A 25,000-nucleotide genomic window follows, 5' to 3' on the forward strand; every position below is an offset into this window, starting at 1 on the left:
AACACAACAACATCAGCAGCAGAAGAAGAAGAAATACTGGTAAGTACTTTACTTAAACGCATGCCTTCAAAAGAAAGTATTGATATCCATATATAATGATGCGTCATCTGGTCAAAGTGGGTTTTTCATTCCTTATGGCCAAAACGTCCCTGCTAATGAGTAAGATAAAAAAAGCTAAAACTCAATTACTTCGGGCACCTGAAAAGACACGACACACTAGAGAGAGATGTACTGGAGGGCATGGCGGATGGCAAAAGAGGCAGAGGAAGACCACAAAGAAGATGGCACTAGGATATACAGGAATGGCTCAACAATGGCGTGACGGAATGTGGCAGATGGGCACAAGACAGAGACTTCTTCCGAAGGACTGTGTGGGAGGCTACGTCCAAGTGATATTCCACAGAGAGATGGCCAATACAAATTAAGGCTGTCTTCCCATTAAACTATTTATCTAATGGTTGCCTACTTTTTATTGTGATAATTTTCGGTGGAAAAAGGAAAGCGGGTGGATAGACGGAATGGATGGTCCATAGTCCAGAATATGGCAAGAATGTGGTACGTGAGAAATGAGCGTTGAGGATCCAGTCTTGAGACGTTGGTCATTAAATCAAATACGAATTACATTATCCCTTCCAAGATCTGTAAACTGGATCGAACTCTACATGATTTCCTTTTTTTCCTAAATGATTTGATACCAGAAAACGACACAACTTTGATTTTCAGCATTGGCCATTCTTTTATTTGAGCGGCCACATCAAAAACAAAAATATTTGATATTGGTGTCACCATCGGTACTGTCAATATTCGTCGTTTACAGATTTAAAAACAAAACAAAACAAATATAAACAAATAAAAGACAAACCCATCAATAACAAAACTTTCGTCACTGCTCTATACTGATTAATAATCCCGAGAAAACGGGAGACCTAACAGTTTTTACTAAAAGAGTTGTCACAGTGATGCGACGCGGGCTTCAGTGAAGCCCAATTAGTGGAAACTTTACAAAATGTGACCCATTGTCTCAAAACGGTATAATGTGGACATTGATCAGACCCCACAAAAAACGAATTTAGAATCAAAATGTCAGGATAATAATATATGCATATTGAGGGATTTTTTTTTTTTTTGTTTTTTTTTTTTTTTGTTTGTTTGTTTTTTGTTTTTTGTTTTTTTTTTGCAATGTAAGAAATTGACTCCACCATAATGAATAGAAATTAACTCCAAGTTTAAAATGTGTGGCTATGAACTCAAAATTTCCAGCATCTCGAGCATCCCGATATAATATCGCTTTGAGACGGAGTGTCACATATGAAGCTATAGTAAGGTCAACTCTGCTTTGTCTACGAATATTGGAAGATGTATTATAGAGGATGGGGAAAGCTACATAATATCTTCATCGTAGTAAGTTGTATTGGCTATAAGGAATGAAAAACCCACTTTTGACCAGACGACGCATCATTATATATGGATTTATTATAAATTATCAAAATTCAAACCAAAATGATATGTAAAGAAAAAACTAAAGCAAAATCAGCAAACAAGTAACAAGATACAATAATGTTAAAGTCGGAATTATGAGCAAAATTGATGAAAAAGAATTTTTCTTTAAAAAATCAGACCAAAAAATCATGTAGCCGTCATAAAACACACTGGTTCATTTGAATGTAGTTAAGAAAAAACATAAATGCATTCAAATTAAGGCCGTCTTCCCATTAAACTATTTGTTTAATGGTTACCGATTTTTTATTGTGATAATTTTCGGTGGAAAAAGGAAAGCGGGTGGATAGACGGAATGGATTGTCCACAGTCCACAACAACGACGCTTTGGTACAATAGAACAATGATGGCACGGTTTTCTGCCTTTTCACGGTCCAGATGGCCTCTCATTGGATGAGGCATTTCATCTCATCTCTCAACCCAAAACAAAACAAGCAGTCAGGATGCCTTTGGGTGGCTGGTGTAAAACGACGTATATGAACCACAAGCAGCATTGAGAGCACTACGGCAGCAACCTCTTATGGTTCTCACACTACTATGTTATGACGATCGACCCAATCAGCAAAGTCCGGTCCGCATTCGTGCACCGTCGCGAACCCGCCCGGTAGCATCGTCACAACACACTGTTCAAAGAACTACGGCGAGATAAGAAAGGCGTTTTATATTACATTTGAAGATTGAAGGCATAGTGTCTGGTATCTATACCCATTTGCCTAGAAATACGAATTTAAAACAGAAACGCCGTCTCCGAGTATCATGGTGCCCAATCATGGAATAAAGTCAAGCAAGCCATACTGAGCGTAGCCAGTAACCGGATTGGTGACAATGATAGCAGAATTCAGACCCCGCCCTTGTGTACTTTATACAACACCCCACTCAACTCATGTGTGAATGAGTACATTGGCAATGGCAATATCGTTAGAATAGTATGACCAAAAATAACGCACAACATGCCAATGTAATGAAAATGAAATTTGGTTCGATGTGGCCTGTGCGGAGAAGGTGGGGGGGGGGGGGGGGGGGGTAAATTAAGCGCATTGAGCTTGAAGATTGCTTTCGTACCCCTGTTTGATCAAACAGTATCGTTGAAGCTTTACTTTAAAAAAAAAAAGTAACCCCCCCCCCCCCCAAAAAAAAAAAGTAAAATAGTGAAAAAAGAAATGAATGAAATACAATAAAAATCACTAACCGCGTTTTGACTGCAGTTCGTTGTTATGATCCATAGAATTGGCGCGTGTGTGTGATACTGATAGCTATTCATCCATGAGCCCAATCTGCCGTTATTTTGTTGATGTGCCATATTGTTCCGGGCCTTTTCTGGTCTTTAATCTGATTTGTTTCAAACAGAGACGTGATTTGCACCCTGGCAAAGGCATTATCCCAAAATTTCACAGCTGTTCCACTTGCTGTCAAAACATTTCCATCACCGATGCTGTTATAATATTTGGACCAGGCATTAACATGGAAATAACGATGGTGAAATCATCATCATTATCATCATCATCATCATCATCATCATCATCATCATCATCATCATCATTATCACATCATCATCATCATCATCATCATCATCATCATCATCATCATCATCATCATCATCATCATATAATAATAATAATAATAATAATAATAATAATAATAATAATAATAATAATAATAATAATAATATAATAGTAATAATAATAATAATAATAATAATAATAATAATAATAATAATAATAATAATAATAATAATAATAATAATAATAATTGTCATCATGGTCGTCATCGTCGTCATCGTCCCCATCATCATTTTTATCATCATCATCATCATCATCATCATCATCATCATTGTCACCATGGTTGTCGTCGTCGTCGCCGTCATCATCGTCCCTATCATCATTGTAATCAACATCACCATCATCGTCATCATCATCATTATTATTATTATTATTATTATTATTATTATTATTATTATTATTATTATTATTATCATTATATTATCATTCATCATCTATCTCATCATATTATTATATATTATTATTATTATATTATTATTTTATTATTATTATTATTATTATTATTATTATTTTTATATTATTATTATTATTATTATTATTATCATTATTATTATTATCACTATACATGCACTCTACCACATACCACTACACATCACAATTTACTAAGACTCTCCACTTCACTTGAAGGTTTACCATTTTTCTTTTTCAGAGTACAGCAAAAAAAAAAAAAAAAAAAAAAAAAAATAATATATATATATTATATATATATATATATATATAGAAGGGGGGGGGGGGGGTGAGAGGGGAGGGTACGACAAAGGAAATGAGAATTGTTTCCGTTAAGTGCTTAGGATTTAAGTTTTTGAATTTACGAACATATTATGTTTATCAAATTGTGACGTCGGTGGCTTAACTGCACAGTGTCTTGTATCCAAATTCAAGCAATGTCGAATGTGGTCACAGATCGGATGGGAGACGTTGGTCGGATACATATGGCCACATATTTATTACTTTGGTTACGTAATGCATGTTGTATACAATGGCCTACTCGACCCAGGTGGAATGAGTACCTGGCGATAGACAAACAGATATCATAAAAGTACTTGTACAAAATACACGTCTAAAGGCAACTTTTGGTGAATGAAATTGGCATTTCTCTACTTATATCAAATTGAGGAAATAAGTGAAACATTATGATAACTCCGTAGTAATGTCCTATGTTAAATGTTATTTTAATTTGATTGTCTAGCGTCCATTTCTTACAATCAACCTGACAGTATTATCCTATCCAAATTATAGTTAGGTACACATCCACGCCGGTTTCGAGTGAGTGTTTTACGTGTCCCCGGGCAAAGTAAATTGGCCCATGGGGTCAAACAAGTCTTGCTGACTCACCGATGCCATCGGCCTTGGGGTCAATATTGTTATAAAAAATCCTCCATTATAACATTTTTTTCTAAAAAAAAATAAATGAAATTAGAGCCAAATTATTGCATTCGATGGTTTATAATAAACTACAATAGAGAAAAAATCAATCGGCAACAGTGTCTCCACCTGGGTTATTATTGATTCCTTGATAAAAGAAAAAAAAAAAGATTATAAAGTTTTGCTTCAATATTTTGTAGCATGTGGTCAATTTTAATAGATGAATAAATTATGAAGCCTTCAGCCGTTCACTTGTTTGAAATTGATGACTCTGTAGCTATACGAATTTTTTCCTCTTGTTTCTGTTACTTTTATTGTTCTCCGTGAAGTGCTTTAATATTGACTTGAAAAGTGTTCTCTGTTTCAGGTTAGGTCCTCATTTAGGAGTCGCAGATCTGAATTGAGAATTACAAAAATGAAAGTCGGTGGGTTTGCGTTTGTCTTTTAGTAGTCAAAGTTTGAAATAATTTTATATAATAACACTATATGATCAGTTGGAAGGCTTTATAACTTCAAATTTAATCCATTTCCTTCCCTTGATACGCCTGATTTATTAAAACGTTCCTTGATTCAGACGACCTTTACTTCAAACAGTTAACGAGTTATCTTAATCCTATTTTAAATTACTACTATAACCCAAGCATTTTGGCAAGATCAACAGGCAATTTAATCCGAATAATAATATTATTATTAAAATAATATGGGCCTATATATATATACACACACACACACACACACACACACACACATATATATATATATATATATATATATATATATATATAATATATATATATATATATATATATATATATATTATATATATATATATATATATATATATATATATATATATATATAATAAAATATAATTTTATCCCGTTTTTTTTTTATTGTGACGAGGGCAAAGTTAGCAAATAAAAGAGTTGTCTGTTCTTGATCATGCGCAATAGAGTCATAATATCGCCATTTCATGGACTTGTACACATTCACCTGACCTTAGACTTAGTTGCAAAATGTCAAATTTTGCCGACTATTTTTGGGTATTTATGAATGAATTTTGTTTTTAAAAAACAGAAATCAAAGGAATCAATCATTTTATCACAGGGCCTCAATCCCTGATGCTCTATTCTCTTTGATTTTTATTTTAAAAAGTGTCTGTCTACCTCTACAATTTGATCGTGTCTCCCAACCACTGACTGAAATGTTTTTGTTTTTGTCATGATGTTTTAGGGATGTAACGTTATTTGGGGGAAGAGACAAATCTTGTTGCAGTAATAGCGTTTGATTGTATTGTTTTATGGCTTGTGATACCAGGATTTTATTAATTTGTGACTTCCAGTCTGAAATTATTTAAATCAATAGAAATCACTAAAATCGTGATAACTGAATAAAAACAAACAACCGGAAGTAATCTTCTGTAGACACACCTACTTCTCTACTTGCCAAATTTTTCAACAAAAGGGCCACTGCTTTATTCGCATTAATGATGTTCTTGTATTTCTTTTTAATTTTTAAAAATTGAATTGACTTTTCAAAAGTCAAATGGTATTCGGCATCTCCTCAAAGACGAAAGCTTGGCTTCGGAATTGTCTTTGACTAATGTATTTTTGGCAGAAAATGGGGTCTTGTTTTGGTCGCTCATGTTCATCATTCGTATAATTTATGGACTTATCATTTTATTTTCTCTTCCAGCTAATGTTTGCTTCAGATAATTTTCACAGTGTTATTTAGAAAGAAAACTTTTTTTTCTTAAAGTCATTCACATTTTCCACTTCAGCTGCATATAAGACTGGCCATAGTAGTAGATTGCCAACCAAAATGTCAGAGAAATTGCAGCAGACCGCAGAGCATTTAATTTAAATGCTCTGCGGTCTGCTGCAATTTCTCTGACATTTGTCCCCATATCCACTCTTGACATGGCATCATCTTGGTATATGGACCATGGAGGACATGGCCAGTCCACCTCCACCTTCTTCTCTTCACTCTAGCCTTATCCCCTCCATCAAGTCACTTTAAAGCCGTTCATTGTAGAAGAAAAGTCTTCTGATTTGTCTTATATTTATATTTATATTTAAATCTAGTTGACCCTGGTCCTGGGATCAAACTGAATTAATGTGATTAATAATAAATATATTTATATTAGCAACATAAAGGTTCCATTGCCTTACTGCACAAGAGCCCATTAAAAAAAAGTATAATATATATATTTATATATCAAGATCATTACACGTACCAACTTCTCCTTTCCATCATTTTTAAAGTCTGTAGATCAATATACCAGACATTGTCACTGATGCAATGGTACTATCTACTTATTTGGATAACAGTTTTGCAGTGAACGTTTCACACCTTACACATATAAGTTTGTACTTATTTCGTAAATTCATTCCCACATGCATTGCTCTGACCTTGATGGGAGCAATCCACATTTCAAAGGAAGAAAAATGTTTCAGGATACAGCCGAGAAGACATGACACAATTTAAAAAGATAACATTTTTTATTTGTTTCTTTTAGGGTCCAAAGAACAATGGATACTTTGCTTTGTACCATAATATGAAACATGGGCAAACATCAACTAAAGAACTCATTGACTTTTTAAGAGAATGGTAAGGTCTTTTGGATGAACATATTACATGAGTAGTAGTGATGGTGGTTGTGTTAGTAGAAGAAGAAGAAGTAGTATTAGTAGTTGTAAGTGGTAGTAGTAGTAGTAGTATTAGTTATAGTGTAAATGATAACAAATTGTTTTTAATACAATGTTTTCCACTCTTGATATTTCTACTTTTAAAAACCCGTTTACCTGTTTTTGTTTTGTTCAAGTCAGAATAAAAATTTTAAGTTCCATTTTGTTGAATTAGAATATTGATTGTTTTTGCTCTAGTCCTTTATAAAGTTATAAAGTCTCAACTTCAACATAACTGCATTTCCTAGATGTAATATTCTTTTCTGCAGAATAATATAGTGGGCATCCATTCATTTTTATCAATTCACATTAATCAGAAATACAACCATTGCTAATAAGAATAACTAGTTTATTGTTTACGTATGAATTTGAAACAATTTAACCTCAATAGTTTTCAAATGTTTTTATCAGTTGCACTGTTGAAGAAAACTACAGTAAATTGCTATCAAAGTTGGCCAAACTTGCTGCAAACACATCACCTGTTGGGTAAGTCTTGAGCAATATTAGAGTGATTCACCTAATATATAACTTATATATAACTTTTTGTGTCATTCTTGTGTCACATTTTCTTGGAGCTCAGATTAATTTGAAATTGATTATGATAACATTAGTAAAATTAATTTTGAACAACCTGTTTGTCAAATGGTCAATTTTGATAATCTGTTTTCAATCGATTTTAATTGGATCGTGATTAATATAAGACATACAGATCCTGTTTTGATCCAACACCGATATATCATTGATTACAAACCTGCCATACATACCAATTTAATCGGTATATATACATAATTGTTTGGGGCCAAATTTGTGTCAAATTTTTCGATTTTTTGACTCCAGATTTGGAGTTTTAAAGTTTTTAAATTTAACATGTAAGGAAAAGGAGTCGGGTTTCTAAAAAAATAACAAAACTGTCTAATTAAATTAAACTACACCAATTCTAATGACAATCATATAAATAAGAGTGGCTTTTTTTTTAGGTTTATACAGATTTTAAAAATTCCCATTCAGAATTTCCTCAAAAAATGTACAGATTTTAGTTGCTTGTGGCAGTTCTGTGATATCCATTTTATTCTTTTGAACTCATGATGATGATCCAGTGATAATGGAGATAGATGAATATAGGCAGAAGTGATTACATATTGGCAGGGTCTCCACATTTTGATATATCTATTCCTCACAAATGGGTCAGGTATCTGTTGTGAGGAAGGAGTGTTGCAAAGACACAATGGAGGAGATAGGTTAAAACAGATTGAGAAGGGAATTTTTCTTGATGGTCTGTGGTTTCCATGTCCAGTTCTAAAGTGGCATAAGGGGGGAATGGAGTTCTATCACTTAAAGCAAAGCTACTTCCCAATATGCATCGCAATTTCTACAGTATGCAATTATGCATGATAATGGCTTATGGTGAGAATATAGAAGAAAAAAAAAGGAAATCTTTCTCTTCCACAATTGGGCATGAAGGATGAAAATTGACATAAAAATTTTCATTGAATTAGTGAGCACTCAGGCAAAACAGACAGCAAGGTTACGACTACTGCATGATTAATATACTGCATCACTCTTTCATCTGAGGTGCGGATTGTTTTAAATAACAATCTTTCACATGGCCAGTAACAAAAATGGCAAGATAATAAGATTATATCTTTTTGTTTTACAGAGTTAGTACAGGTATATATAGCAAGCTTACAGACCGTGTTTGTGTCAATGATTGAAACAACAACAAAAAAAACTCATTATATTTCTTCCTAGATAATACAAGTCGGTTCATTATGTGTAAAGCTATCATGAGTTCCACTTAATCAGCTAGAATATATATAATTTATTAATTTGTATATTCTATATGCCTTTTTTTCTCAATTGTAGAACATTTGCTCCATTCTGGAATGTGCTCAAATCTCTGATTGAAAAATTATCTACGCTTCAAATGCAGTTAGTACATACATGGTCTGACTTGATAAAGGATATTATCCGATACAGTGAGGAGCAGCACAAAAGACACAAAACTGTGAGCAAGGATTTTTCATTATCTTTTAAACATTAGTGATTTTTAGTAAAGTAATTATTCTTAATGACTGCCTTGATGTTACTCAAAACTGGAAAAAGTTGGTGATGCTTAAAAGATTTTTCGATAAAGTACTAAACGGTTATTTTCTTGATGGTCATTTTGAATGTTAGTATTAATGCTGAATTAATTTGAAACTCTTTAGATGTCTAAATTTATAATAATAATAATAATAATAATAATAATAATAAGTGTATTTATATAACGCCTTTCGTCGAAACCTCAAAGCGCTTTTATAAAAAAAATAATTTAAAAAAAATTTATACTGTTTATGCTTTATCTCAGAGCCTCCCAATATTTTATGGTGCAAGATGCAAATGATTTTTTTAAAATGTTAGAGTAGGATGACTGTTGTGTTAGTGTTTTTTAAGTGGGCTACTCTGTGATGTTTTTTTTCATTAAAAAAAATTAGAATTCTCTTCAGGTATGCTGTAATGTAAGGATTATACCTTAAGTAATCAAAAGTTTTATTATGTTATAAAAGTAGTAGTCCTTCAGAGCCATTGGGCCCATGAACCGAAGTTTATCCTGGTTCTTATAATGTAAAACAGACAATAGTTATTGCTTGCTATCCTCTGGATTTGATGTGTTATGCTATAGTGGTTCTTATTATATTCTTTGAAAAATGTTTTGTATCATTTTTTAACAGACAAAAGAAAATGAACAAGCAACCTTGGACTCTGTACAAGCGATTCAGCATACCACAACAGCATTACATAAGGTAATGTTTTTCCATTAGGCTAATGTTTTTCCATTAGGCTTTCCTATAGAAGAAGAGATGAAAAAGTTTGGATATTAACCATTTCACGTCATATGAGCTAAGGAGATACAATAGACTTTGTGGTCTATTGTTATTATTCACTCGCCTTCTGACCTGTAGGTCCCTGGTTTAAGTCTTGTTGTAGCTATGGCACAATCCTAATAAAAGGCTCATTACTCTAAATGCATTTGGGTGTACAATGAGTTTTGGGGGGTAAAAGGATTGTCTCTACGAAAAGAAATTGCAGTAGTGTCTTACAGGTGTTGTGATTCATTCTACATTTTAAGAATTGTTGTTGGCTTGACCCCTTGAAATGCACGTTGAGTACATTTGATGGCATTATGTCATACAATTCTCAAGTTTTTAAAAACTTTTATCAAATGAAGTCAAATAGAATACAAATTAGATTTGGTATAGATATCCAATGTTCCCCCTCCATCTGTGCAAAATGGAGATCTCTAAGAATTTAATTGAATGTTTTTGTTCTTGTTGTTTTTGTGTTTTTTTTTGGGTTTTTTAAAAATGTTAATGCAGGATAGTAAAATTCATTCTGAATTTTCAACTGTTTTATTTCATTACTTTGATTTTTTTTTTTTTCCTTCTGCAAAATTACTTGGGTTTTTTGAAAGTTATAAATAAGATGTGATATTTTTTTAAAACATCATTTTGCTAATCATTATAAGCAGTTTTCTTTGGCCAATAGAAACAATGGTATTCTATAAGAATAGAAACGTTCTGCTCTTTCAATATATAATTGTACCAGTATATAATTAGGGTTTAAAGAGAGGAGAAAAAAACAACCGTTCAGGATAATAAAAGGCGAATATTGAAATTTTGAAAATGTCACATGAATTAGGTTTTCAATTGAATCGTAATTTCAATTTGATTGTTTATACCAGAAAAATGACACTTATTCTCATTTGAATTTAGGCAAAAGAGCTTTATCACACAAGGTGTCTTGAATTGGAACGATTGAAAAAAGATAATGGATCAGCCAAGGACATAGAAAAGGTAATTGATTGCCATTATTTGTATTCTCCCCTAATTAGAGAAACAAATTGTTTCTTTTTTAAGAATGATAAAAGAGACTGCAAAATGCTGATTTCTGCAAATAACCCCCTTGTTTTTTGTTCCCTTACATATGTTTAATCATGCTTTATTATTATTATTATTATTATTATTATTATTATTATTATTATTATATTATTATTATTATTATTAATGTATTTATTTACTAACTGTGAATTAAGAGGAAAATTGTTATCATGTATGTCAATCGATTTTTAAAAATAGCCTTTAAATAATCTAAAATTCTACTTTCACAGGCTGAAGGCAAATACAAGAAAACACGTAAGGAAAATTTGAACTGTAATTAAAATTAGGATACAGGGATAACAGTCATGATCAACAAATTAAGATTAATCTTATCTTAACCATGACATCGTGGTTTAGTCTATGAAAACGGTTGACTGTTAAAAATTGTTATTAATATTATAAAAGTGCTTTTTGATAAATGTTGGTCTAATGTGACAGAACAACTCCTTTTGAAACAAAATGTTTCTGAAACAGGACTATGATCGGAAGGGATGAAATTTTAAAGTATTTGTTTCATGTTTGTATTAGATCTTTACTCTTCAAAGGATTTTTTGTGTGATCATGAATATATGCAGTCTTAAAGCGTGTTTGAAAATAAGAAACTTTTCGATTGTAGAGGTGAAAAAGGTCAGATGTTATTTATTTTGTTATAGGTAGTACTTTGAATATATTTTGTTGTAATAATTTGTTAAGTGCTAATGCAAATGATATAACTGTATAAGTCATCATAATTTAATAAATGTAAATGTATTGAGATTTGCAAATACTTTCTGGTCATTCTATACATACATATATATTTATATTTTACAGATGATGAGTACAAGTCATTGATTGACAAGTACACAGAGGTCAGAAATGATTTTGAAGGGAAAATGATTGAGTCTTGTCATGTAAGTTTGAGCTAATTTGTCTATGATTATTTTTTTTCTTCATGTTGTAATACATTGTGGATGAGGATTTTGTTGATTTTTCCCCATTTGCAATTTTAAAAATTCCATCTTGTGCAATTCAATCAGTATATGCACAATCTTTTCTAATCTACTCGACTAAGGAAATGGGATTCACTATGTTGTCACCATTTCTCAAACATATTTCACCATAAATGAAATGTAGCCATTTCTTTTTACAAATATCACACTCCTTATACCATTCATGGTGTGAACTTGGCAGTGGCACAATGAGGTGTCGATTAGGAGTAATGTCAAAATATGGAGAATATTGGCAAAATTGAAAATAGGTGTGAAGTCTTGATGTCAAATATTTTCTCTATGATCCTGTCTTAAGTGAAAAAGAGAAAATGATAAAGAAAATTGATGATTTGTGAAGATTGTTCCTTGTTGGGCACTTATGGATGTAAACGCTTTTCCTAATTCCAAGAGTATTTTTGCTGCTCTTTACCATTGTTGTACCATTTTATATTAGGTTTATCTCAGGTGTATGAATGTTGTCTCAAAGATTATCTGTTCATAAAATAAACCACTATTTTGCTCAGCTGCTCCATCTATTCAATGAATTTTCATGTGCCATTTCACTTTTAGCCAAATTACGATTTAAACTGTGTGATACTGAGCTTTGGTTGTCCATATGTTCTTCGACTGCTTTTATCATTCAAAAAGTAACACCCAAAGACCCTGTTTCTCTAATGAGACTTTTTGGAAACATTGATTAGATTGGATGAAAATGGTCTTTAAAAAAGCAAAAAACTGTAAATCATCAAGGAAATGTAAATGTTGAGTCATTCCTGTTTGTTACTATTAGGTATTCCAAACCGACCCTAATTCCGGTGGACAATGCCGGGTGAGCGAATGAGAATGAAAACTTTGAGATTTTAATTAATTCAGCGCCAGCTTCAATTTTATCTGAGCTGAACCAAATTGATGTCACCGTAATATTTAATATCTGCTTTATAAAATAAGATAAACGTAAGTTAAAAAAAAACAATTATGCAATCTACGATTCATTGAAATAAAAAGTGAAATTTTCCGAATTACTTCAATATTTTTCCCCGAGATCGACTTTCGAAAATGACACGGCTCGCTAAAAAATTATTTTTTTTTGTCGTGGTTCAACCGATTTTCTTGCGGTTTTTTTCGTAGGAAACGGAAGAAAATGATCTACAACGGGATACCACGTTTATTTTCGTTTTTTTCTTTCTTCTGTACGTAAAGACGATGTAAAGACGAAAACTGGATTTTTCTTCATGAATACGGTGGAGATTTTGAAAAAACGTGAATCATTTCCATAAATTAATTATCCTTCTTTAATATTTTTCAAAAATTGAAAACAATGGAAAGCCCATGATAAAGTAAATTAATATTTTCTGACGTGACTTGAGCAACTAGTCCAGCGACCAACGACACGGCGGCGGCCATTGTTATGGCTGTTCCATCAGCCGATCTGCCCGTCGGGGTCGACAAGGAATTATCGGAATGTTCTTCAGCTACTAACGTATTATCAGCTGGAAAAAACACATTTATCACTATACGTAAGTATTTAAATATTCTTGTCAATTTTATTGAATGTAATGTTTTAATTTATTATTTGAAACTAAATGTAGAGGTGAAGCCGGACTGTAGTATCAGCCGGGTTGAGGTGAGAAAAACTTTCCTCCTCGACTCGACTTTTCTTTTTACTATTTAATTATTTTTATGACATCTTGGTAAATTTTATCATCTTAAAATAAAATTTTGTTTATTAAGCTATCAATTTGTCTTGTTGAGATAAAATAAATCACTCTATATTTTAAAAGTCAGCGGGGAAGAAAAATGAAGTGTTCTATTTTTAGTATCAAAACAATCTCAGAAGGGAATTCCCCTTGTAAACTTGGAATGTTTTGATGTTGATATTGATAACAAAATCTGTGTCTATCATGACCTATAGTCTGAAAGCAGACTGTTTATAGTAGTAGTGTTAGGTATAACGGTTTTCTCTTACGAAATGCTTGACTTATGCTTTTTTTAAAAATAGGGACTTTGATATCTGGCTGAAATCGTGTTTCATTTTCTCGATTCTCATTTCTCTGTGATGTGTATGTGACCGTTGACTTTCGTTTTGAGTGAAAGTGAAAGAGTCGTGCCTTAGCAAAGCTGAGATATCTCCGCTATTTATGCATGCATTTCTACAAACCACATTTCAAAATATAGGTCTTTTAATGCTCTATCAAATGGTACAGTCCAAGTTATCAAAACAGATAAAATTGAGCCTATAAAATTTACCACTCCCACACTACAGTGCCACTATCACTATCATCACTACGACTAATACCACAACAGTTAACGTAACTATGGTTCTAGAATGTGTAATGAATTAAGGCAACATCTTATTTATATGTATCTGATTAATTTGTTTTATCTTCCACCAGGTGATGCTCTCTACGCATGGAGGAGACCTGAGCTACCTGTTGTCACCCTCATGAACAAACTCTGGTTCAGTTGCATTTTCTCAAAGAGGAAGCAAATGCTAGTTGGGATACAGTAAGTTAAATAATTGTTTTGGCAGGGGCATAGACTGATTTTATAATTAGTCCAAGGTTTTTCCTGAGTTCCTGGTAGAGTGGTTAATACGTTAGACTCAAGGCGGAAAGGACCAATCAGTCGATAATGCTTTGTGTAGGTACACACAATACTAGCTAGTTATTGGCAATTGTGAGTTGGCTTACTACAACTAAATTCTGGAACGAGCACGACTTTGTTCATTCAGAATGCTACTAACAACTAGCATGTCGCAACTGTGTTAATTTCTCCCACCCCAAGGGTTTATTTTAATGTGTCTTGCGAATGGATGAATGCACACTGGTTGAAAATTATGACAATTATTGAAAGATAGACTTCTAACTTTTCGAGGTCTTTTATTTTGAGATGCATAGTGATAACCTTTCCTACAGATTTGATCATTCCATGTGTATCATAACTTTTTTCTATCTTTCTTTTTATTTTCCAGGTTTTGTAAACTTGTTTCCAAGTTCAGCCGTGACAGCTCCACAGCTTCAGTGCAGAATCCAGAAGACGTGTTCAATTTTTAAGTCGTAGTTGTGGAAGGAGTAGAAGGATAAGGAAAAACATCTAGACATAATTAATGCAATTGTCATCCAGGGTGGTTCATGTACTACAAAAGAAGAGATTGATGATCTATTAGCAGAAAACAGTAATTGTAATTGAGTGCAGATTTTAAAAGCTCAGATAAGGTATAGGAAAGTTGTATTGAAAGAAAAGACATTGAGTTTGACTGGAGACTTTGCTCATTTGTATGACAGTTTAATATCATTTTTAGATGTGGAGTGGGAAGTATTCCATTTGCAATAAGAGGTAAATTTAATGTGTAGCAAGTAAATATTGATATTTCATAGATTTTTTCACCTCTGGGTGACAATTTTGAAATCGTACCTAACATGAGACATATTTGAAATTTATGATTTTTCAAAACTTTAAAAGATAGGGTTTATTCTATCGATAAAAATGTTACCATAATATGTTTAAAAAGTAATTATTTTGATGTATATGTATTCTGCTTGAAGAAACAAACAATTTGATATATGATTTATTATTATTGGCCCATATGGTCAAAAGTTATGCGTATTTAAAATACGCTTAAAAACTAGTGCGGGGCGGTCCTTGGCAAGCTTAAGGACCACGGTCCTACGGTCCTTGGGAAATGAAGACCGCAAGGACCGGTCTCTAGACCGGTCCGTTCATTCTTGAACCGTTAAAGACCGCTACACGATGAAAACCGTGGCCTACAGGAGTAAAACACACGGAGTAGTCACACTCATTTCAAATTGTAACCTAATTAGAGAAGAGGGGTGATGCCTTCTTTATTTGCTCACCGTACTTCATTGTTACTTCGATAATTTAATAAAATTTGAAATTTATCCCCATTAACGGAGATAATGGCATCGCCCAAGGCGTTGATCGAGTTGTTCGTGGCGTTGATACACACACGCAACTCCTACCCCCCCCCCCTCCCCCCCCCCCCACACACACACACACATTAGAGGGCAGCGAGCATTGAAGAGTAAGAGAGAGACGTGAAGTTATAATAAGAGGGGGTGGATGAGGTGATAAGAGGGGTCGATGGTGACTTTTCGCCAGATCTAACAAACTCAGCTACCCATTCATTGCTGAGTAGACAGGGATTCAGAAAAAAATCGACTGCACCCGGGATCGATCTCTGGCCCTTTGCGTATAAAGAGAGTGCTCTATCAACTGAGCTATCGGGGTCCCCAAATATTCTATTGGACCTTTTAAAAATACAGACGTTATAACTGGTTTTTTTGGACGGAAGAAACTAATGAAACTCATATTACTTGATTAGTTAAAACACCAAACGAAATTTTAATATTATTGTATTATTTTAAATGACAACAATGCGATAGAAAGGAGTGGCGACAAGAGATGGACAAAAGAAAACAAAAAATCAGACTTGCAACTTGCTAGGTTCGACACACACACACACACACACACACACACTCTTTAGTAGTCACATACATTTCAAACAATAACCCATTAGAGAAGAGGGGTCATGCCTTCATCATAGATCATTGTCATTGCGATCATTATGGTGTAGTAAATTTTGAAATTTACCCCGTATAATGGAATCGTCCAAGGCATGCGCCTCCTGTTCCCCCCATCTCACACACGAAAGGGCGGTTTGCGGAGTGGAGGGAGGTGGTCGTCTGCCTCTATGGTCGTCTGTGTCGTTTAGTGTATGGCAAAGGGGGGTGGGTGCGATTAATTAAGTGGGATGGGTGGTGATTGGTGGAAGATAGGCAAAGGACCGAGGCAACGAATCGCTGGGGAAGTAGTATGGCGCGAGACCGTTGAAAGGTGATAAGAAGTGAGGACCGCCGGCGGTCTTCCTCTTTGGGACTGGACCACGGTTCACAGCTAAAAGACCGTGGGACCGGTCCTCGGTCCGGTCCTCAGCGCGGCACTATTAAAAACGCAAATCCGAGAATTTTTCGGATTACGCGTCATTTTTCACTTTTTTACGACTTCCTGGTGTCATAAAATCTGTATATTAGAAACAAATTGTTTGAAAAAAATTAGATAGCATCTCTGTTACTTATATATAATTGATATATGTAATTTGGACAGAGTGAAATGTATATTTACTGATATAATCCCTTTCCAATTTGCTCCGATGTCCGATTTCGGAGCGTTCTGTTCATGCTTTTGGCACTTTTGGTGATTTTTCTCAAACTTTTCGCATCTATAATTTGAAAATTGTAATGATGAACTTAACTTTAATGGCCATAATCTGTTGTCATAGCCCTGACATTTATAAAAACATGCTCAATGTCATTTCTTGTGCTCTAAATTTTTATTTACAAGCATCCTTAAATGATGAAATATTGAATCGCTGTAAATGTCGAAAAATTTTCTAAGTCCAATAAACTTTGAAACTCTTATAACTTTTTTGTTTTTCAATATAATTTGATCTGGTTTTTTGCATTGTTGTTTAATTTATGAGCTGTGTACAAATCTTTTACTACCTTAGCTTTGTCTCAAACTTCAAATTTGGGTTTGGAATACCTATTACTATATATCACTCTTCAAATTTTTATACAAATCCGTTGAGACTTTTTCGATTCTATTAGAAATAAACTTGCAAAAAGATAAGCAATATATATATATATATATATATATATATATATATATATATATATATATATATATATATATATATATGTATGTATATATATATATATATATATATATATATATATATATAGTAGTAGTAGTAGTAGTAGTAGGCATCCTTCCGTCTCGAGAGACGATGGTTTGCGCCCTGTATGACTTTAGTCTCATCAGTCTTGTTGAGAGCAACGACGGGTGTGACTCAGCAGACCAATCCTTGCATGGCAGTCTCTACCGCAGTTGTTGCACACATAGTTTGACTGTGCGTTTGGTATTTGGATCTGCTGCCTCTCTTTCCTCCTTGCTCTCCTCTCCTTAAACTTCTTTCTCCTCTCCTCACCTCTCTTCACTCCCTCCATCACCGCATATCTCCAGCCGCTGCGGTCGTCAGCAAGCGACTCCCAGGTGTTTGAGTCGATGCCTGTCAATTTCATGTCTCGTTTGCAGACATCATAGAAGCGCAGAGCTGGACGGCCAGTTGGTCGCCGTCCAGAAGCTAGTTCACCGTACATGATGTCTTTGGGTATGCGTCCATTGTCCATCCTGTGTACGTGACCAAGCCATCGCAAACGTCGCTGGCAGAGCATGAGATGCATACTGAGGGAGTTAGCTCTTTCTAGCACTGCATTGTTAGTGAGTCTGTCCTGCCACCTGATGCCGAGAATTCGTCGTAGACAGCGAATGTGGAAGTTTTCCAGGCGGTTCTCCTGTCTGGCATATGTTGTCCAGGATTCACTGCCATACAGTAGGCTACTGAGTACACATGCCTGGTATACTCTGAGTTTGGTGTTCAAAGTGAGTTGGTTGTTGGTCCACACTCTCTTGCTCAGTTGTGCCATGACAGCGGCAGCTTTGGCGATGCGCTTGTCTAATTCTGCATCAAGTGAGAGGTTGCTGGTGATGGTTGTGCCCAGGTATGTGAAGTGATCAGTGACTTCTAGCTCCTCGTTGTCAATGTAAATTGCTGGTATAGAGGGGACATCCTGACACATTACATTTGTTTTCTTGATGCTGATCGTCAGCCCGAATTCCCTGCATGCGTGGGAAAACCTGTCCATCAGCCGCTGAAGGTCTTCCTCGGTATGCGCGCATAGAGCTGCATCATCTGCAAATAGCATTTCCCTTATGAGGACTGTGCGGACCTTGGTCTTTGCTCTCAGCCGTGCCAGATTGAACAGCTTCCCATCACTTCTGGTGTGTAAGTGGACTCCTTCTGGGGACTCTTTGAATGCGAACTTCAGCAGTAAGGAGAAAAATATACCAAACAAAGTCGGTGCGAGGACACAGCCTTGTTTCACGCCGCTGCACATGGGGAAGGGTTCAGAGGCTCCACCGTCGTAGCTAATGGTGCCCTTCATGTCGTCGTGGAAGGAGGCAATGATGCTAAGCTGCTGAGGAGGACAGCCAATCTTCTTTAGCAGCTGGAAAAGGCCCTTCCTGCTAACAAGGTCAAATGCCTTTGTCAGGTCAATAAATGCAATGTAGAGGGGCATCTGCTGTTCTCTGCATTTCTCCTGAAGTTGACGTACTGAGAAGATCATGTCCACTGTCGACCTCTTGGCTCTGAAGCCACACTGCGACTCTGGGTAGATACGTTCGGCGAGGACTTGCAGTCGAGCGAGGACAACGCGCGCAAAGACTTTACCTACAATGCTCAGTAGAGAGATTCCCCTATAGTTATTACAGTCGCTACGGTCTCCCTTGTTTTTGTAGAGGGTGATAATCTTGGCATCACGCATATCCTGGGGTACCTTGCCTTCTCTCCAGCAAAGACACAGGAGTTTATGTAGTGGTTCCAAGAGGGCTGGCTTTCCACATTTGATGATTTCGGGTGGAATGCTGTCGTCACCGGGTGCTCTGCCACAGGCCAGAGCATCGATTGCTTTACTGAGCTCCTCCATGATTGGTTCTGCGTCTAGTTCTTCCAGTACTGGCAGTTCTTCAATTGCGTCTAACGCTTTTTGGGTGACAGTGTTTTCTCTGGCGTAGAGTTCCAAGTAGTGCTCTACCCATCTACCCATCTGCTTGTCCTTGTCAGTGATGGCTTCCCCTGTCTTGGATTTAATAGGTGCAGTTTTCTTTGTAGATTTGCCTGTCGCCTGTTTGATGCCCTCATACATGGCCCTTATGTTGCCACTTTCAGACGCTTGCTGGATGTTGTCCGACAACTGAAGCCAGTAGTCATTGGCGCAACGTCGTGCTGTTTGCTGTGCTTTGCTGCGTGCAGCTCCAGCGCCTGCAGGTTCCTCTGACTCGGTTTATGTTTATAGCTGACAAGTGCGCTGCGCTTGGCATCAATGACTGGCTCCATCTCAGTGATTCTGGCTTCAAACCAATCATTGCTCTTGCGCTCCTTTTTGCCGTATGTCAGAACTGCAGTGCTGTAAATGGCGTTTCTAAGAGAGTTCCAGCTGTCCTGTGCGTTTTGTTCTGCTTCTCTATGAGCTGTGTTGAGAATCTTCTCAAGTTGCTCGTTGAACTCTATATTCTTTTCCCGGTAAGCTGTCTTGCTGATGTTGATCCTGGGCTGGCCCTTTCTCTTTGAGTGATGAAGTTTCTTTGGTGTCAGTTTCACCCTTGTGGCAACCAAAGAGTGATCAGTGTCGCAATCAGCGCTTTGATAGGACCTGGTGTTACAAACATTGTTAAGAGAATCGCGCTTAGTAATGATCATGTCCAGCTGATGCCAGTGTTTTGACCTTGGATGTCTCCATGACACCTTGTGACATGCCTTGTTCTGAAAATAGGTGTTCGTCACGCATAGTTTGCGATAGCAGCAGAGTTCAAGAAGCCTCTGACCATTTTCATTCATCTTTCCTATGCCGTGGTGCCCCAAAACGGTTGGCCATGATTCTTTGTCAGCACCAACTCGCGCGTTGAAGTCGCCTAGAAGGTAGATGTGCTCCACTTCTGGGATATTGTTGACAATGGCGTCTAATGACTCATAGAATTGGTCCTTTACTTCAACCGAAGCTTGCAGTGTTGGGGCGTAGACGCAAACAAGGTTCACCGAGCCCTGCATGGATGACAGGCGCAGCTTTAAAATTCTCTCTGTGCCGTCTGTTGGCGGTTCGATCATAGGAAGCAATGTATGGCGTACTGCAAATCCAACACCGTGCTCCCTCACGTCTTCTGTGCCTTTTCCTTGCCAGAAGAATGTAAAGTGTTTCTCCTTCAGGGATCCCCTCTCTGGGAGTCGCGTTTCCTGCAAGGCTGCTATGTCGATGTTCAATCTGTTAAGTTCACGATCAATTACTGCTGTTTTTCGAGCATCGTCCATGGCCTGAAGGTCATCTGTCAGTCCTGAGCGCATAGTTCTTACATTCCAGCTTGCTAATCGAAGAGCTGGGGACTTCGTTTTCTTTTTCATTTGCTTGCCTGGTACACAGTTTAACGATCCACTTGTCAAGCTTGCAAGCTCTAAGCTCCAGGCACCCTCTGAAGCAGGCAGATCGTGGCGGGTCAACACCTTTCTGGCTAGGGGCTGCCCAGCTTGGGGCGGGCGGTAGCTGACCAGTAGGATTACGATGATCCCTCCCACCGTCGAAGACAACCCGTAGCGTCCAACTCTACGCCAATCGAGCAAGGACTTATCACTCGTAGACTGCTGTCTTCCGTGTTGTTACTCTTCACCGGTGAAGGTGAGACTGGAGTGTCCTCTCCAGGGCGCGGCCTGGGCAGAGTATGTGGAGATCCTGGGCTGCCCAGTAACCAGAACCTCCCTCTCTTCCTCCCTGGTGTGGTCCAAAGGATCGCATAGCGATACGTTTGGCATCAGTTTGGATGCAGATTTCTGTCAGGTTTCCTCCTTAGCCTTTCCTCCTCCCGAAGGTATCCACAAGGCAGTGGAGCCATACATCGATGGCTAGGGAGAGTATGAGTTATAGGGGTAGATTAAGAAAAGTAAGGACATACAGAAGACACCACACTACAGAATGAGTGTGAGGTGGGTGAGTGAGGAGCAGAGCGTGTACCACTCACCGGTGGGTTCTGACTCCTGCACCTTAAGAGGAAGGGGTCCCACCTACTCCCTAACCCGCTGGGTAAGCCTGCCATTTTGGTAAGATACTGATAAATGGTCGGTAAGGAGAGAGTTTAAATAAAACCCATAATTGCATCCGTTAACAGAACTGCAAATATGTGCACGTTGTGTTCATTAATTTTCAACATCCTCATCTCTGGCATGATTTCATAGGATAATTTTCTGATCTGAAAAATTTTTACAAATTATTTTTTTTTAATACAAACTATAAGGAAGTCATATAATCGGCTTGATGAGCAGCAGCAGCTGTGTCATAAGATGGAGGATCTCGTTCAAAACTGGGGTTGTCGTAAGGTGTTGGTGGCGACTGATTATGCTGAGGTTGTGTGGTTCCAAACTTATCCTGTTGACTTTCCAAGTCTCTTTTTGTATGATCGTGATTGCCTTTATTACCATCAACTGCGTTTGATTGCGGAGAGACATTGCCCTGAACCGCCAATAACCTCTGGTATTTTTATTCTAACAACGTAGGTAAGACATTATCATTGTAGGCTTTTCCTTTCATTTGTGTTAGTAGTGTGTGATTTCAACCGTTACACAGTGTTCTTTTCGTACACAACTTTCTTTTTTGGAATTAAATTGAGGACCTATAAAATAGTGGTATATATTTTAAATCCACTTTCAAGAGGTTTTTCTGGATCCGAAGAAAGGGGCAGCTGAAAACATTGTGATTGTGAATCGCGAACGAGAGAAGGGGTGATTTGTGTTATAATGTCCCTTGGTGTGACAAATTTGCATTGACGGTAGACACTCCGCCTATCTATGGGTATACATACATGATACAACCATACGAATTAGATATTAGCAGTATTCACACACACACACACAGAGGACACTATTCGAGGCAGCAGGATATTTATTGTGTGTTGTTCGATAGAGTTAGAAAAGGAAATTCCATCGAGGTAGTGCAGCCCACAATCAGCACCAAACATGAGTGAAGAGGAACGTCCCAGCTGGTCCCGTCACCTTGAGTTTATTATAACTTGCATCGGGTTTGCTGTAGGCCTGGGAAATGTATGGCGATTCCCTCATCTGGCATACGAAAATGGAGGAGGTGCCTTTTTGATACCCTATTTCATCTGTCTGGTGTTCCTGGGTATCCCTTTGTTCTGCCTGGAGGTTATGTTTGGCCAGTTTGCCAGTCGAGGTCCCATCAACATTTGGGAGATTAATCCGTTATTTAAAGGTTTGGGATACACGATGGTTGTGCTTGCGGCTGTCATTGGAATATACTACAATATTGTGGTGGCATACGCCATCTACTTCCTGTTTGCCTCAATGCAGAGTGAGCTCCCTTGGATGTCCTGTGGTAATGATATATATATATATATATATATATATATATATATATATATATATATATATATATATATATATATATATATATATATATATATATATATATATATATATATATTCCATTTTTTTCATTCTACCAATATTATACTGTTTAATTAGATTTATCAGTCCTCTTAAAATTACTTGACCAGGTATGATGAATTGTCAGTCCAAAGAATTCTTTTTTTTTTTTTTTAACAATCCACCTTTTTAAAAATTTTGTATCCTCTTTATAGCATTATCAAGAACTAGAAGAGGAACACATCTGTCAAATGAAGGACTTTATTGATACTTTTGCCAAATCTTGGGAAAATGAGCATGCTGTTCTGGGGCAGGTAGGTTGAGTAAGACCATCTTAACCCACTCAAGTTCAACATGGATGGAAGTTGAACAAATATCTTTGACCACCCTTTCATGTGAAAATGAAAGTTAAGGAGGAACAACGAAATTAGATATTCCACCCAAAAATTACGGCCATTTAGATTAGCCTGGTTGGAAGTGGTGGGCACAGTTTACGAAAGTTGTTCTCTTAATATTTTGTTTTTATTTATATCATACTGTAGTCTTAGTTCTGGATTGATTCCATTTTTTCAATTAGTTTATTTGCCTTATTTTGTGATAAGATTGTACACTCTTTTTTTTCAATCTTCGTATAGGCTGATTTTATTTTGGTACTTTTTTTTTGATGAATCCTTTTCTTGCCCTTGATATCTTTCTATTGGTAGTATAATTTTGTTTACATAAACAAAAAGGTAGTTTATGGAGGCCTTTCCAATGTAATTAGAAATGGCTATTTGAGATCACATGTATTCATTCTTTTTAAAATCATAATAAAGGTCTTAAGTTTTTGTTTGAGAATTCTCCAAAACTCTCTTGACATTTTGTATAATTGAAATTTTGAACAATATTTATTTGAAGGCTCACCAAGAATTCAAGCGTAACTGTGATGAAATGACTGTACAAAAGTTGATAACCAGTTTTATAGAGAAGAAAGGAACAGGTGCAGATAAGCCAGGTAATTTTTTTTTTTAAGTCTGGTAAATAAACGGCAGTAACACTATCCAATCATTTATTGTTTTATAATGTTTATTGGTTAAACTGGAAGGATGTTTATTCTGTTATGAATCTATGACTACGACAAGCAATATTTTCTGATTAGAATGCCATTCAAATATTTCAATATATCCTTTTTTTTTTGATTGCATCAGTTTAACTGATTTAAAATTTGAGCTGAGCTTTTATCTAGTACAGTAGCCACTTAAACAAAAGATAGTGTTAACAAGTATACCACATTTCTGTTGATGAGGTTGAAATTTGAAGAAGAAAAAAAAAATATACAAAACTTTAGTGCCTATTCACAGAAAGCAGACTGCTTTAAATGTTTTACAATTTTTTTCTTTCTCCTTATGATGGAACAGCTACATTTGATACATAAGATGAGTCACTCAGTTCACGAGTTACCAGTACAACAGCGCTGCTTTATATGGAGGAAATACATAGTCAATGTATATATTATCAAACTGTTTGTTTGTAGATACTTTTCCTTATCTAAAATTACCTATCAATTATTAATGTGTTTGGTTATGCAGTCATTTTAATAATTGAACTTTAAAGAAATTAAGATAAAAGTCTTTATAATTTGTAACATGTCCAGGTCCCATAGAGTTTGTGGAGCCAGACTTGTCTCTGATCCACGCCAGCAGACCTATGTCCCCTGAACCAGTTGGGGACAAGAGAGACAGCCTTACAGAAAAACAGAAACAAGGTAAACTATTTGCTTTTTAAGAGAAGATTACCAGCTTATCTGCCTGAAATTTCTATTAGGATTCTGGCTTATACAGTGAAAATCGCTGATCTCAGAAATTTATTGACAAATTGAGAAGAGTGAACAAAAATGAAATAACAAAAAGTCATACTCTAAAAAGCAGTCATTTTTGTAATGATTAGCTTAATAATATTG

The 25,000-nt window shown here is 36.0% G+C and overlaps 2 protein-coding genes and 1 long non-coding RNA gene across 7 annotated transcripts in view; all 3 read left to right on the plus strand.

Moving 5' to 3' along the window:
• The first annotated feature begins 5,363 nt into the window (after positions 1 to 5,363).
• The window catches only part of LOC144962962 (F-BAR domain only protein 2-like), a 39,821-nt gene continuing 20,184 nt past the window's right edge, over positions 5,364 to 25,000 (plus strand). For 3 of the 4 annotated variants that reach the window (XM_078896441.1, XM_078896443.1, XM_078896444.1), the window contains exons 1-11: positions 5,368 to 5,464; positions 6,940 to 7,031; positions 7,520 to 7,594; positions 8,972 to 9,113; positions 9,820 to 9,891; positions 10,861 to 10,941; positions 11,256 to 11,280; positions 11,836 to 11,915; positions 23,277 to 23,375; positions 23,959 to 24,055; positions 24,695 to 24,805. In XM_078896441.1, coding sequence (XP_078752567.1) covers positions 5,438 to 5,464; positions 6,940 to 7,031; positions 7,520 to 7,594; positions 8,972 to 9,113; positions 9,820 to 9,891; positions 10,861 to 10,941; positions 11,256 to 11,280; positions 11,836 to 11,915; positions 23,277 to 23,375; positions 23,959 to 24,055; positions 24,695 to 24,805 — 901 coding nt within the window. In that variant the 5' untranslated portion in view covers positions 5,368 to 5,437. Of the gene's footprint in view, positions 5,465 to 6,939; positions 7,032 to 7,519; positions 7,595 to 8,971; positions 9,114 to 9,819; positions 9,892 to 10,860; positions 10,942 to 11,255; positions 11,281 to 11,835; positions 11,916 to 23,276; positions 23,376 to 23,958; positions 24,056 to 24,694; positions 24,806 to 25,000 lie in introns of all 4 variants that reach the window. The other variant, XM_078896442.1, reaches the window with a different exon arrangement.
• On the plus strand, positions 13,276 to 14,610 carry LOC144962963 (uncharacterized). 2 transcript variants are annotated; one of them, XR_013643547.1, is made up of 2 exons: positions 13,276 to 13,510; positions 14,387 to 14,610. It is a non-coding gene; the product is annotated as an uncharacterized LOC144962963 (long non-coding RNA). The 2 variants fall into 2 exon arrangements; XR_013643548.1 differs by lacking the exon at positions 13,276 to 13,510 and adding an exon at positions 13,829 to 13,939 and having other exon boundaries at positions 14,387 to 14,500.
• LOC144962961 (sodium- and chloride-dependent glycine transporter 1-like) lies at positions 22,180 to 23,013 on the plus strand (the record flags this gene model as incomplete). The annotated part of the gene is made up of 1 exon (XM_078896440.1): positions 22,180 to 23,013. A coding segment is annotated over exon 1 (381 nt), but the record flags the coding sequence as incomplete, so codon positions are not given.

Source organism: Berghia stephanieae, chromosome 1, assembly GCF_034508935.2.
Source record: "Berghia stephanieae isolate SIO BIC M18660-M18661 chromosome 1, UCSD_Bste_1.3, whole genome shotgun sequence".
NCBI lineage: Eukaryota > Metazoa > Mollusca > Gastropoda > Nudibranchia > Aeolidiidae > Berghia > Berghia stephanieae.